Source organism: Sus scrofa, chromosome 1, assembly GCF_054392235.1.
Source record: "Sus scrofa isolate SSC_HxYL_T2T_F1_AM1 chromosome 1, Sscrofa_HxYL_maternal_Yorkshire_Landrace_v2.0, whole genome shotgun sequence".
In the NCBI taxonomy this organism is placed as follows: Eukaryota; Metazoa; Chordata; class Mammalia; order Artiodactyla; family Suidae; genus Sus; species Sus scrofa.
The window spans coordinates 116,982,852-116,998,875 of NC_139383.1; the positions used below are offsets into that span (position 1 = coordinate 116,982,852).

Below are 16,024 nucleotides of genomic sequence, written 5' to 3' on the forward strand. Positions count from 1 at the left end.
CTGGCCTTGCTCAGTGGGTTAAGGATCCAGTGTTGCGTGAGCTGTGGTGTAGGTGGCAGGCACGGCTCAGATCTAGCATTGCTGTGGCTGTGGCATAAGCCAGCAGTCACAGCTCTGATTCAACCTCTAGCCTGGGAACCTTGGTATACCGCAGGTGCAGCCCTAAAAAGACAAACAAAAGTTTTTAAAAATTTTTAAAAAAAGAAACACTTTTAGATTCTTTGATTAAGTCCAATTTTTTGTGTAAGTTTTTCCCTCCACCTGAACCCTGCACTGCCACCTACCCATCTTTAGTTCTCAGGCTAAACTCACCCCTTGCAATTAACCTTCTGAGTTTCTCAAATCTTAACGAGAATCCTTTCTCCAACGCTCCAACAACACCCTGCACTTCCTCCACTTCAGCAGCCATCAACCATCTTTGCCAGTTCCAGCACCTGGCAAGCACAGCACCTGGCATGGGGGGGGTTAGTTAAAATCAATTGAAAGCCGATATTAAATCATGTTGCCATCTCCATTTCATTAGAATCATAAAGCGTTAAAGATAACTTATGCTAATTATTCACTTTATAGAATACGGAACTTAAGATACAAAGAGGGAAATTAAGTTTCCAAAGATTCTCAAACTGGTGAATGACCACAGAAAATAAAAACTGGGACTCCCAAGTCAGGAGCTATTTTTACACTGTATCACGTCGCCTCCATTTAAATTTCAGATCCTATTTAACACAACCCGGATGGAGCAAACCAAAATGTTCGAATTAAGGAATTTCTGGAAAGACAGTTTGGCTTGCCTCTTTTCTCCAGAATCTACAAGAAAACTGCCTTCCGGGACAGTCTTACAGGTCTAATTATCAGGCAGTTGTTCTCCTAGGAGAAAAAAGGCCCACCGGCCGCCTGCGGAGCTTGACACCCTATTCCAGAAGCTAAACTATAAAGCCGGAGATCAAAAATTGGCGCTTAGAAATGGACAGCAGCCCTTTTACCACATTTCTTCACTCTCATTAACTTTTTTAGTCATCTCAGTTTCCCCATTAGCTCAGCCAATGCACATCCCAGAGCTCCTTCCTGCCACGGACCCCAGCTGGTCTTACTGTATGATCTCCTCACTGACATCCAGGCTGAAAGTTTTCCGCAACTGCTGGGTGCACCAACCCACCAACTGCTCCTGGGACGCCGCCCCAGCCACCGCCATTTTCCCCAGCCGGAACCAGCTGCTCTGCGAAAGCTCTGCGTCCAGCGCTGGACTAGTCCCCTTAGCAACACCGACCTCGCTCGCGCGGGTTCCGCCAGCCTGCGCGGTCTCACGCGGTAGCCCCGCCCCCCAGCACAGATTCCCTCCCACCTCCTCCTTTTTCCCTGATTCCTGATATTTCTTCCACTGGTACCACAGCTCCATCTGCGCGTCATGCTTCTGCGTCTTCAGATGTCGGTCTCCAGAATTGGAAATTTTCCTGAGAAGACACTACAAATATCTATTAAAACTATAGTTTAGGAAAAAAAAACAAAACAATACTCCATAACCTGAGGAGCTAGCTTTAAAATTGTTCTGGTTTTGGAGATCCTGTCGTGGCTCAGTGGTAACAAACCCCGCTTGTATCCAAAAGGACGCGCGGATTAAATCTCTGGCTTTGCTCAATGGGTTAAGGATCCAGCGTGGCGGTGAGCCGTCGTGTAGATTGCAGACGTGACTCGGATCCCACATTGCTGCGGTGGCGTAGGCCAGCAGCTGCAGCTCTGGTTAGACCCTAGCTGGGAATTTCCATATGCCAAGCGATGCGGCCATAAAAAGCAAAAAAAATAAAAAAAAAAATTGTTCTGGTTTTACGTAAAATATTTAGAATAGCACTTGAGGAGTTCCCTGGTGCCCTAGAAGATAAGGATCCGGTTGTTTTCAGTCACTGCTATGGCTCGGGGTCACTGCTGGGCGCAGATTTTCTCCTTTTTTTTCTAGAGAGCATAATGTCTTCTGATACATTCATTGCTAAATTTAATTGACTGGCTTTGTGTTACATGTATATGTTCTTCATTTGCATTAGGGTATTTAGAATAATTATATTCATTAGATATTGTTTCACCTTTTTTTAATTGAAGGTTGTTTCACCTTTTTTTTTTTTTTTGGCCTAGTCCATGGCATGTGTAAGTTCCTGGGCCGGGAATTGAACCCCAGCCACAGCAGCAACCCAAGCTGCTGCAATGACAATGCAGTCTCCTCAACTCGCTGAGCCACAGAGGAATTCCAAAATGTTAACTTCTTGAAGACAGACTTAAGCTTCTTTTTTTTTTTTTTTCCTGGCCTCAGGGTGACATAGCATATGGAGTGACCAGGGAACAGATCGGAGCCCCAATTGTGACTCACACTGCACCTGCGGAAACGGGGATCCTTAACCTCCTGTGCCAGATCAGCTGTGCAAACCTTCGTTCCTGAAGCATATGGGAGTTCCCAGGCTAGGGGTCCAATCTGAGCTGCAGCTGCCAACCTATGCCACAGCCATAGCAACACAGGATCTGAGCCAAGTCTTCCACCTAACACCACAGCTCACGGCAATGACAGATCCTTACCCTCTGAGTGAGGCCAGGGATCGAACCTGGTTGTCATGGATACTAGTCCGGTTGGTCACAAGGGGAACCCCCAGACTCTGTAGCATAGGGCTTAGTATAGCATAATATGATGAAATTACTAGGCCCTCAAGAATAAATTTTTTTTTTTTTTGGAGTTCCCGTTGTGGCTCAGCAGAAACGAATCTGACTAGCATCCATGAGGACACAGGTTCGATCCCTGGCCTCGCTCAGTGGGTTAAGGATCTGGCGTTGCCATGAGCTGTGGTGTAGGCCAGCAGCTGCAGCTCAGATTCAACCCTTAGCTTGGGAATTTACACACGCTGCAGGTGTGACCCTAAAAAGACCAAAAATAAAAAAATTTTACAAATTAAAAAAACTTTTTTTGCCTTTTAGGGCTATACCCTAGGCTTATGGAAGTTCCCAGGCTGGGGGTCAAATCAGAGCTGCAGCTGCCAGCCTACACCACAGCCACAACAATGCAAGATGCAAGCCACATCTGGGACCTACACCACAGCTTGCAGCAAATGTCAGATCCTTAACCAACTGAGCAAGGCCAGGGATCGAACCCTCATCCTCATGGATCCTAATCAGGTTTGTTAACCACTGAGCCATGAAGGGAACTCTGTTTTTTTTTATCATTATTATTTTTAAAAGTCCTTTTTTCATAAAGTATGTTAGTGATTGGATTCTCTTGGTATTCTAATGTATGTGATGTAATGCTGTTTACAATCAGTATCATTTATTAAAGTGAATTTATCCAAGAGAACAGAAATCAAAGCAAAAATAGGCCAATGGGACCTAATCAAACTGACAAGCTTTTGCGCAGCAAGGGAAACCATTAAAAAAAAAAAAGCCAAAAAGATAACCTACGGAATGGGAGAAAATAGTTTCAAATGATTCAACTGACAAGGGCTTAATCCCTAAAATATAGAACAACTTACACAGCTCAACAGCAAAAAAAACCCAGCAACCCTAGTGAAAAATGGGCAAAAGACCTGAATAGACATTTCTCCAAAGAAGATATACAAGTGGTCAACAAGCACATGAAAAAAAATGCTCAACATCACTGATCATTAGAGAAATGCAAATCAAAACTACCATGAGATACCACCTCACACCAGTCAGAATGGCCATCATTAATAAGTCCACAAATAACAGATGCTAGAAAGGGTGTGGAGAAAAGGGAATCCCCTTACACTGTTGGTGGGAATGTAAATTAGTACAACCACTATGGAAAACAGTATGGAGGTACCTCAGAAAACTAAATATAGAACTACCAAATGACCCAGCAATCTCACTCGGGCATATATCCAGACAAAGCTTTCCTGCACATGCACCTGCTTATTCACTGAAGCACTATTCACAATAGCCAAGACATGGAAACAGCTTAAATGTCCATTGACAGATGAATGGATTAAGAAGATGTGGTATATACACACAGTGGAATACTACTCAGCCATAAAAAGAACAAAATAATGCCATTTGCAGCAATATGGATGGAACTAAAGACTCTCATACTAAGTGAAGTAAGTCAGAAGAGAAAGACAAATATATGATATCACAAATCTAGAATCTAGTATATGGCACAAATAAAACTTTCCACAGAAAACTCATGGGGAGTTCCCTTCATGGCGTTCCTAGCAGAAACAAATCTGACTAGGAACCATGAGGTTGCAGGTTCTATCCCTGTCCTCATTCAGGGGGTTAAGGATCCGGGGTTGCTGTAAGCTGTGGTGTAGGTCACAGACACCGCTCTTCCAGCGTGGCTGTGGCGTAGGCCCGCAGATAGAGCTCCAATTTGACTCCTAGCCTGGGAACTTCCATATGCTGAACAGTGCAGCCCTGAAAAAACAAAAAAAGAAAATGATTTTTACTAGACAGAGTCCCCCTTGTGGCTCAGCGGTAACCAAATAGACTACTAACCTTGAGGAAGAAGGTTAGATCCCTGGCCTTGCTCAGTGGATTAAGGACCTGGTGTTGTTGCCATGAGCAGTGGTGTGGGTGATGCTGCTCGGATCTGGCATCGATATGGTTGTGGTGTAGGCCACCACCTACACTTCAATTGGACCTCTAGCCTAGGAACTTCCATAGGCCGCAGGTGCGGCCCTCAAAAAAAAAAAAAAAAAAAAAAAATTTTACTATGCATCACTACCTTTTTCCTAAATTTTTACTCTATTATGTGTCCTTCTTTATCATAATTGTAATTAAAAAGACAAACATAAATATGGCTATAGTACCATGTAGACTGCCCCTATGTGCAAAGATATGTTTGCAATTCTTTGTAGCAATTTACTTGGCATATGTACTAAGGGAAAAGACCAGCAGATTCTCTATGAAGCTCTGATCTCTATGGGATTTGGGAATTAGGTAACTCAGCCCTTTGTAGAAACCAATTAACTGAAAAGGAAATAAGGTGTATTGTGAAAGCATTGTGTATTGAGAGGAGCTTGATGACAAAGAACAACTAGGGATACTCTAGGGCTTGTTGATTTTTCTGATAGGACTTTGGCTGTAATCTTAGACTCTTTAGATTTGGCCAGAGCTACAGGGAATTTGAAATACCTTTCCTCCTGTTATAATGTTAATATCATCTAGATTCTGTATTTCAGAAACACGCAGTAGCTGTTGATTCTGTTAAAGTACTGAGTAGACTTTTCTGAAATTTCAGCCATAATTTATTGACGAGAACCAACGACCTGCTTACACTTTTAGGGTTTCCTTTAAAGTATACATTTAACAAAATGCATCCTAAGGCTTTGATCAGGTTATGTGCATGGTATTCAGAGTGAAAAATCACTCCCCAGGGGTATCGTGAATAATTAGGATAAGCATTGGGACAGAAAATAGTTATTAGCTCTTATTCTAAAGTAATGTTCACTGTGTGCCGCGGACATACATTTAAGGTATTCTGAAACCGTGACAGGTCTCGGGAAAACATTTTATTATTATAAATAATGTTTCTTTTTATGTATGTATACACAATTCACCAAGTTTTTTCCTTCAGTTTCACAGCCTCCTAAAAAGGTTTTTTTTTTTTTTAAATCAAATCCCCGTAAATAAATTGTATTAGCTTCTTTTATCCCCATTCCATATAATTGTTTTAGTTATGGATGCTGTAAAGAAAGTTCATGCCAGAGTTAATAAAAAGTCCGCCTCATTTCAGGTGTCACGTCCAGAAATCGATCATTACGGATTTAATCCTGTGGTTATCTTTTGAAGAAATGTTGTAATTCGCTGTCTTTCTGGTATTTTCTTTTCTAAGCAGGCACTTAGAAGAGAATTCAGAATCTTAGCACCCACACCTGGGGCACCTCAGCAAAGCGCCCTGGCACCACCCATTCCGAGCGGATACGAATCACAAGCTTCTGCAAATTGATAGACGGGTCAGCACTGCGCCCAGCTCTACCACAGTCACCACTGGACGCTGGCGATTGGTTGCGCGTGAAAGGCGCGGAACCAATGGAGAGGCGGCCCGGGGTTGTCCGTGGAGCGCGCGGGAAAGAGACCAATATAAACTGTGGCGGGAGATTCGTTTTTGGGGCCTTGTCCCGTGAAGCACCCTCGGCAGGAGAGACGGTTGGTTGCTCTCATCTCGTTTTCGAATATGGTGCGGACTAAAGCAGACAGTGTCCCTGGCACCTACAGAAAAGGTGAGGCATTTGAGTACGGTGGTGGAGGGAGGGCAGCTCTCGGCGAGCAGGAGAGGCCGGGGCTCCCCACAGACCCGTCCGCAAACTCGTCCGGCCGGCGGGGAAGCAGCGGCCCGGCCCCTTTAACCAGGAGGAAGAAGCGGTTCCGACAGGGGACAGTTGTCTGCTGTTCTGGATCGCGGGGCTCTTCCTTCCAGTCGGAGACTATGCCTGCTCTCTTCTGAATGCCCTCCTTTGCCTCTCTCCACAGTGGTGGCTTCTCGAGCCCCCAGGAAGGTGTTGGGTTCCTCCACCTCTGCTAATTCCACGTCGCTTTCGTCAAGGAAAGGTAAAAAGCGCCCCTGCAAGCTCCTGGGAGGAACCCTCTCAAAAGGGGATCAGGCCAGGCATCACAGTTCTGACCTGCGAGCCTCCTAACCCACTGTGGAATTTGTTTTCCAGAGAGCCTCAGGCCCGAATTTCTAACTTGCCCTTTGATACAACGAGGGGGGCCTTGGTCTCTCGGCAGACTGAGGTAGAGTTGGGGCGAATGGTAAAGAATCTGAAGCCTTGGGTTGGGGACAGACACAGTTTCTCTTCCAACCTTTTTTCCCCCCCTCTACTTTAGCGTTTTTATTTTTCTTAATATTGGCAGCTGGGTTTTTCCTTGAAAGAGACTATTTAAGCACTCCCTTCCTAGATTAAATATTGGGATGAGGAGTTCCCCCTGTGGCACAACAGGGATCCTAGCTCTCAGCGCCCAGACGCATGTTCCATCCTTCTCTGGGTTAAAGATCTCGCCAACTGCGGCTCCAATCCTCGGCCTGGAAATTCCACATATCCGGGAGGTCAAAAAAGAAAAAAAAGAATTAGGATGATAGTTGACAGTGCTAATCACATTGTCGCAATGTCATCTTAAACATTTTTCGTTTCTGCCACAACGGGAACTCCTGAAGAATATTTATATTTTATAAATATCTTGTTAATTCTATTTTTTAGGCTAAAAGATAAACATTATAAAGTATTATTGCCTGAATATAGCTTTATCATGTCACATTTTTGTCTTCCTTTTTTTTTTTTTTTTTGCTCTTTTCTAGGGCCGCACCCACTGCATGTGGAGGTTCCCAGGCTAGGGGTTTAATCGGAGCCTATGCCACAGCCACGCTGGTTCCAAGCTGCGACTTTGACCTACACCACAGCTCATGGCAATGCCGGATCCTTAACCCACTGAGCAAGGCCACGGATCGAACCCAACTTCATGGTTCCTAGTCGGATTTGCTAACCACTGAGCCACAATGGGAACTGCATCGTGGCACATTTTAAAATTCAGTTTAAAGAGTTCCTGCTGTCGTTCACCGGAAATGAATCTGACTAGCATCTGTGAGGATGCATGTTGGATCCCTGGCCTTAAGGATCCAGTGTTGCTGTGAGCTGTGGTGTAGGTCCAAGACGTGGTTCTCATTCCACGTTGCTAAGGCTGTGGCGAAAGCGGGAGGCTACATCTTCGATATGACTCTTAGCCTGGGAACTTCCATATGCCATGGATGCAGCCCTAAAAAACAAAGAAAAAAAATAATTTACAAGATAAAATTCAATTTAAGATGGATGCACTGCTACCATTTAATACACTTGGATTTATTTATTTATTTATTTTGGACTTATCCAGGGCATGTGGAAGTTTCTGGGCCAAGGATATAAGCAGCAGCACAGCTTCAACCTGAGCCACAGCAGTGACAACATTGGATCCTTAACCCACTGAGCCACAAAGGAACTCCTAATACCCTTTAGATTTGATAATAAAGAATTGTTTCCCTTTAAGGAATGGAGATTTTTATTGAGTCCCATCCATTTATATTTTATAGCCGAAAACAAGTATGCAGGAGGGAATCCAGTTTGTGTGCGCCCAACTCCCAAGTGGCAAAAAGGAATTGGAGAATTCTTCAGGCTGTCTGCTAAAGATTCAGAAAAAGAGAATAGGATTCCTGAAGAAGCAGGAAGCAGTGGATTGGGAAAAGCAAAGAGAAAGTAAGTTTTTATATTCTGGAATATAAAGAAACATATGTATTCTTGAAAATGAAAGACAACAGCACACTAAGTAACTTTTAAAATCTCTCTTTGACCAGATAAGAAAATACAAACCATATGCTTTTTAACCTCTTATTATAAGTCACTCCCAAATTTCAAACATCAACGATAGGTATTATTTTTCTCCTTTCAGTCGCTCAAAGAGGATCAGGGTCCATTCAGATGATAAGTGCTACATTATTAATCATGAACTCCTGCTCTTTATTCTTTAAGCTGTACTGTCTGTATTCCATAGTCTTTATTTTTTTTCAAAAATCAGTTTACATTTTCGTCTATCTACCTTGAATTGTCTTGAAATCACTTCTCAAAAAACTGCTAGTTCAACCTTCACAGGCAAATATAACTAATGAAATTGGAAAATATAGAAATCCCCATCACTTAGAGACCAACATCATGATGTATTTTCTTGCTTTTTTTCTGTTTTTTTCTTTCTTTTGCTTTTTGCTTTTTTCAGGGCCACACCCAAGGCATACAGAGTTTTCCAGGATAAGGGTCTAATTGGAGCTGTAGCTGCCAGCCCATACCACAGCTGCAGCAACATGGTGTATTTTCTGATAACTTCTCTATAGTACATAAGAATACTTCAAAACAAAACAAGAGACACATGGAGAGCAGACTTGTGTTTGCCAGGAGAGAGGGGGGAGAGAAAGGGATGGGATGGGATTTGGGGGTAGGTAGATGCAAACTATTACATTTAGAACAGGTGAATAATGAGGTCCCACTGTATAGCACAGGGAGCTGTGTCCAGTCTCTTGGATTAGAACATGATTAGACAGTATGGATAAAAAAAAAAGAATGTGTATATACGTATGGCTGGGTCACTTTACTGTACAGCAGAAACTGAAGGAATATTGTAAATCAGCTATAATTTTAAAAAGGAATAACTACTTTAAGACACTAAATAAAATTGTTTTTGATACCCAACATAAAAAGAATACATCAAAACAAGGTGGGAATAAAACTACACACATACAGATTTCAGTGTGTAAACCTTTTAGGAAAATAATTAAATGACGCTTCAAAGATTCTAATATCAGGAAAATACTAAAGATAAATGTTAAGCAAAAATCCTGGATACGAAAATACAATCATTATTGGAGTTCCCATGGCACAGTGGGTAACAAGTCCGACTAGGAACCATGAGGTTGTGGGTTCGATTCCCTGGCCTTGCTCAGTGGGTTAAGGATCCAGCATTGCCGTGAGCTGTGGTATAGGTAGCAGACACGGTTCCGATCCTGTGTTGCTGTGGCTGTGGTGTAGGCTGGTGGCTACAGCTCCGATTAGACCCCTAGCCTGGGAACCTCAATATGCTGCGGGTTCCACCTTAAAAAGACAAAAAATAAATAAATAGATTTATAAGTAAACACTTTCAGACTCTCTCCAGAATTTTGAAATTTTTGCTTCAAAACAAATTATTTGACTGGAGGTGGGGAGTAGCGAGCAGTGAGTGTGGGTGGGCAGGTAGAGCCACTATGAAGTCACTGCTATTATGAAGTCCCCTAATTACAGACCCTGCTAGATGCCTCCCCTGTACCAGCCAGAGCCACGGACTCTCCTTCACACCAAGCACCCAGCCCACCCAAGGTGCGGTGATCAGCATGGACAAGGAGATGGTGGCCAGGTTGAGTTTGGGGCTGCTGCTTCTAGTGCTGCTCCTGCCAGGGCAGATTTATTCCTCCATTCCTTTAACCAGCACAGAGGACACTCCACACGAAACCACAACATCCAGCTGTGCCTTGTGATCTTGCTTGCCCTTTGACATCTCTGTGCTTAAGACTTGGCCAAAGGAGTTCCCTGTCGTGGCTCAGTGGTTAACGAATCTGACTAGGAACCATGAGCTTGCACGTTGGACCCCTGGCCTTGCCCAGTGGGTTAAGGATCTGGCGTTGGACCCCTAGCCTGGGAACCTCCCTGTGCCATGGGAGTGGCCCAAGAAATGGCAAAAAAAAAAAAAAAAAGAAAAGACTTGGCCAAAAAGAGCTAGAGTTGCCAACCCATATTCTAAAACTTAATCCAAACAGCATCTAGAAGTCCAGTATGGCAAGGAAGAGGGAAAAAAAAAAAAAAAAAGGTTTTGATCAAATCTATGAATTCTGCCCTTTATTAACACAAAAAATGTTGAGTCTTGGAGGTCCCACCGTGGCTCAGTGGTTAACGAATCCGACTAGGAACCATGAGGTTTCAGGTTGGACCCCTGGCCTTGCCCAGTGGGTTAAGGATCTGGCGTTGCAGTGAGCTGTGGTATAGGTCGTAGACGCGGCTTGGATCCAGCGTTGCTGTGGCTGTGGTGTAGGCCGGTGGCTACAGCTCCGATTAGACGCCTAGCCTGGGACTCTCCATATGCCGCGGGAGCAGCCCTAGAACAGGCAAAAAAAAAAAAAGAAAAAAAGTTCAGTCTCAAACTGGAGCAGTTTAAAGAGCATCTGAATTATTTGACTAGATAACGAATGCCAATATTACACCTGCTGGAGTTTTCAGCTACAAGACTAGAGAGAAACAAAACTGAGAATTAACAATGTGATTTAATGTAATTGAAGAACTGTAGGAGTTCCCTCTGTGGCTCAGTGGTTAATGAACCCGGCTAGCATCCATGAGGATTCAGGTTCAATCCCTGGCCTCGCTCGGTGGGTTAAGGATCTGTCATTGCTGTGAGCTGTTGTGTAGGTCTCAGACACGGCTTGATCCTGGGTTACTGTGGCTGTGGTGTAGGCCGGCAGCTACAGTTCTGATTCGACCCCTAGCCTGGGAACCTCCATGTGCCACGGGTTTGGCCCTAAAAAAAAGGAAATGTGGACACCTAAAACTCTACCTTGCAAATAAGAACAATTTCATCTTCATCTAGAGAAAAAGGATGAACTTTGGAATGGAGATGCAGTTTTTGTCTTGGCTCATGAAATCTAGAAGGCCAATAAAATTATTAGGTGGTATGAATAGCTTTGGTGATTCTATAAGATGTACACTGGAAGGAGCCACCAGGTATTGCTATAAATCCTCTGTGTATTGTTTCAGCAGTCCTAGTTTAATGTTGATATATTCTCCATAAGGTTTTACACTGTTAAGTTTCCACTGTTCTCTTGGGAACTTAACTCTTTGCTCTGGGGGTTTGGATTTGACACTGCATTTGACTTTCTATAGTAACTGACATGTTTCAGGGCAATGATGGTTTGAAATCTACTACATATCCAAGCATAAGTAATTCTTGCATGTGCACTTAAAAGTCAAGAATGGGTATTTCTATCACACATTCTCATCCAGCAATAGTGCCAGGTTCATTTAGCTAACTTAGATCACTTAACTTGATTCCAAAAGATTTAGAAGTGCCTGAGAATGTATGTATGTGTGTAACTGGGTCACTTTGCTGTACAGCAGACATTAGCATAACATTGTAAATCAACTATAATTTAAAAAAAGGAAATGGGAGTTCCCATCGTGGCTCAGCAGAAACGAATCTGACTAGTATCCATGAGGATGCAGTTTTGATCCCTAGCCTCTCTCAGTGCATAAAGGATTCAATGTTGCAGTGAGCTGTGCTGTAGGTTGCAGACTCAGCTCGGATCTGGTGTTGCTATAGCTGTGGCAACCCCTAGCCTTGGAACCTCTATGTGCCTTGGGTGTGGCCCTAAAAAGACAAAGGTAATAAAAAAGGGAAATGCGCTGACTTCAACCAATGTTAAAGTACTGCTTTTTACTTAAAAATTTTTTGTTTTGGAGTTCCCGTCGTGGCGCAGTGGTTAACGAATCCGACTAGGAACCATGAGGTTGCGGGTTCAGTCCCTGCCCCTGCTCAGTGGGTTAACGATCCGGCATTGCCGTGAGCTGTGGTGTAGGTTGCAGAAGCAGCTCGGATCCCACGTTGCTGTGGCTCTGGCGTAGGCCAGTGGCTACAGCTCCAATTCGACCCCTAGCCTGGGAACCTCCATATGCCGTGGGAGCGGCCCAAGAAATAGCGAAAAGACCAAAAAAAAAAAAAAAAAAATTTTTTTTTTGTTTAATTTCTGCTTATGTTGAATAATTTTTATGACTTAAAAAGTAGTCTGTTTTCAAGGCATATTTGAAAAATCTTGAAATTTAGAGGCAAGTATATGAAGGAGGCAAAATAATGCATATTAGATATTTTGGGAAGTGAAGACTGGAAACTTAACCTGCATTAAAACACAACTCTTTTGTGCTGATACACACACACACGCACACACGCACTTGATGAATAAGGAACACTTTCCACATCATTTTTTTTACATGGTTCTAAATCTAAACCTGAGTGGACTTGACTTTCTAATGTACTTTATAACTGCCTTGATGCACAGAAAACTTTTTAGAAGTAGAAACTCCATGAAATCTTTGGTTCACATGTTTACACAATGATGCTTAGATGTTAAGCATCCCAGTATGGCCATAATGGTCTTAATAAGTCTTAAGCCAATAGTTGCCATCTTTAGAAATCTACACAGGAACAACCAGACACAATAGGTCGAAATATGTGTGTGTGAATGAACACACCCTTTTGCTTCATATCTGAACACTTTCCATCTGTTTTGGATTATACATTGTATTTGGAATTGACCTGAATTGGTCACAAGCTAAATGAAATTAAATGGATAAAGAGCAATTAAAATATTTGACATTTAAAGTGATGTTTATGCATATGAAATTTAAGAATTATTCAATATTGTTCATAAGGTCATTGAGTAAATTGTTATTGAGTGCCCACTATCCATCTTATGAGATATTTGAAAGGAATGTCAGGGAGTCCCCACTGTGCCACAGCAGAAAGGAACTCTACTAGTATCCACGAGGATGCAGGTTTGATCCCTGGCGTCACTCAGTGGGTCAAGGATCAGGCATTGCTGTGAGCTGTGGTGTAGGGAAGTTCCTAGCCTGGGAACTTCCATATGCCTGAGTGTAGCCCTAAAAAGCCAAAAAAATTTTTAACGTCAAATTTTGGAGCAGAAACTAAATTTTTATACTCTCTGCTATCACTATTATCATTTCTGGTTTCAATAAAATCAACAAGCAGGAGATATTTTTTTGGAGAGAGTTTTTTCCGTTTTTTATTATCTTTGTCTTTTTAGGGCCCAAACACTTTGGTTTACAGTGTTGGGCCAATTTCTGTATAGTATCCCATATATATATGTATGTGTGTGTGTGTGTGTGTGTGTGTGTGTGTGTGTATGTATATATATACATATATATATATATATTCTTTTGCTCATACTACCTTCCATCATGTTTTTTCCCAAGAGATTGGATATATTTCCCTGTGCTGTACAGTAGGACCTCATTGCTTATCCATTCTAAATGTAACAGTTCACATCTACCAACCCCAAACTCCCCAACACACTCCCTACCCCTCTGGATAGAGTTTTTTGATAGACCTGTTTTCATGATCCTATAAATCTCTTGTAGTTCCTTCTCATTTTCTGGCCCCATTCATCCCTGTTCTTTCTCATTCTTATGTGAACAAGCTAATAGTATATAACAATCCTCTTGAGTTATTTTTGACTTCCAGTAAGGAATCAAAATATTTGGCAATATAGTCAGCCATGGCTATAGCACTGATCATCAGAGCAAAAACCCTTGTATTATAGGCTTCTCATCATATTGAGAAAGATTACACATATAGTCTCATAAAGAACTTAGATCCATCGTAAAATAAAATCTGTGACATAAAATGATAATAGGGGAGTTCCTGTTGTGGCTTAGTGGAAACGAATCTGACTGGTATCCATAAGAATTCAGGTACCATCCCTGGCCTCGCTCAGTGGGTTAAGGATCGGATCCAATGTTGCTGTGAGCTTTGGTGTATAGCACAGATGAGGTTCAGATCTGGTGTGGCTGTGGCTGTGGTGTAGGCTGGCAGCTGTAGCTCCTATTCGACCCCTAGCCTGGGACTCTCTGTACGCCGAGGGTGCAGCCCTAAAAAGACCAAAAAAAAAAAAAAAAAAAAAAAGAGGTAATAGGAGTTTATGTTATTATTTTAGGCCTCTTTCTTAGATTTGTTTTTGTTTATGAGTGTTGTAATTATCCCTTTATTGATAGTAAATCAATAGACTTAGTATTTTTTCTTCTAGTTTTATTGAGACATAATTGACATACAGCACTATGTAAGTTTAAGGTATACAGGCTAATGATTTGACTTACATTATAAAATAATTACCAAGAAAGTTTTGGTTATCATCCACCATCTCATATAAATACATTAAAAAAAGAGAGAAGTTCTCTTGTGGCTCAATAGGTTGACATTGTCACTGCAGTGCCTTGGGTCACTGCTGTGGTGTGAGTTCAATCCCTGGCCTAGAAACTGTCACATGCTGCATGTGGGCAGGCATACTTTAATATTTGGGATTTGTAGGAATTTCTCAACGGAATTTAATTTTCTCTTCATTTTTAGTCAGTTGACCAGACCTACTACACCCTTAATAAAGGTTCCTGATGTATATAAGTTTTTTTTACACTATGTTTTGTTTTTTAAACATTTGACTCAGGTGATTATTGAAATTCTCTATTTTTTTCCACAGAGCATGTCCTTTGCCACCTGAAGACACAGATGACGAAAAAGAATAGAACTTTCTTAGTCATCCTTAACTGATATCTCCTGTTTACTCTGGCATAGTTGGATGTACATTTGCATAAATGTGTTTGTTCCAATTAGCTTTGTGGAATAGGCATTTAATTTAAAAAATGAGGCTTATATTTAGTTATTCAAAAGCAAGTAGTTATGATATTGGAAGGTTTGTAAGATTAATTATGGGTACTTAGCTTAGTATTCAACATAATGCAGTATTTGGCTTACCTATTATTAAGTTTTTTCTTGCTAAAAACCATTGCATGGTGTTTAACTATGAATCTGCTGTATTTGAGATTTTGCTTAGATCTTTGTACTATTGCCATTTTCATTGGCATTTGATTATTGGACTGATGCCATATTTTTATTCCTTTTAGTTGCTTTAAAAAGCAGAGTTTTACTATATATAAAATAGATAACTAATAAGGACCTAATGTACAGCACAGGGAAATCTACTCAACATACTGTAATAACCTATATGGAAAAAAAGAATGGATATATGTATATGTAAAACTGATTCACTTTGCTTTACACCTGAAACTAATACACTGTAAGTCAAAAATAAATTAAATCCAACTCAAGAACCAAAACCAAAAGCAAAAGCAAATAAATAGAGTTAGATTTTTGCACATTTTAAAAAGTTGGTATCAATTAAACTGAACCCATACCCTTTCTAAGAGGCCATTGATGCAATGTTGAAAACATTTGGATGGCTATCTGCATTCTCCTTAGAAAAATTTAAGGACAATTTGGTCCTAAGGGTTTAAATGATTGATAAGGCTTCTAACAACAACCACAAAAACAAGATAAAATACTAGAATAGAATCAGGCAGGAAAATTCCATAGAGTATATTAAAAGAGAGGAATTTTCCTAGAATATGCATTTGCTTTAGTATCATAAAATATTACCCTTTGGGTCTATACTTTTAAAGTTGAAAAGCAATAAAACATGAATGGCAAATCATGCCACAAACCTAGAGCTATGTCTAAAGTCCTTAGAGTTACTGTGATATTTTCCAAGATGAACAGGGGTATCATTGAAGAGGTGGGTACTACTTAGTAGCTGATATTTTTGCTTCTTTATCAGGCTTTTTGCTCACTGGCATCCTGTTGTCAAAAGTAACCATGTTTTAGACACGCTTTTCTGAAGTTTGTTTTTAATAAATGAATACTCATTTTCACAAGACTA

General features: G+C 41.4%; 2 protein-coding genes across 19 annotated transcripts in view; one reads left to right on the plus strand and one right to left on the minus strand.

Annotated features, from left to right (window-relative positions):
- TRIP4 (thyroid hormone receptor interactor 4) overlaps positions 1-1,220 on the minus strand; it is a 65,535-nt gene extending 64,315 nt beyond the window's left edge. For 15 of the 16 annotated variants that reach the window (XR_014809632.1, XR_014809624.1, XR_014809630.1 and 12 more), the window contains exon 1: positions 1,092-1,220. Coding sequence is in view for 4 of the 16 variants with exons in the window: in XM_021093826.2 (XP_020949485.1) it covers positions 1,092-1,192 (101 nt within the window). In the remaining 12 variants the exon portion in view is untranslated. Of the gene's footprint in view, positions 1-312; positions 451-1,091 lie in introns of all 16 variants that reach the window. The other variant, XM_021093833.2, reaches the window with a different exon arrangement.
- A 4,854-nt stretch (positions 1,221-6,074) lies between these two features.
- Positions 6,075-16,024, plus strand: PCLAF (PCNA clamp associated factor). 3 transcript variants are annotated; one of them, NM_001244997.1, is given in 4 exon segments: positions 6,075-6,209; positions 6,460-6,537; positions 8,051-8,213; positions 14,789-16,024. In NM_001244997.1, coding segments are annotated over 4 exon segments (333 nt in total). In that variant the 5' UTR covers positions 6,075-6,163; the 3' UTR covers positions 14,835-16,024.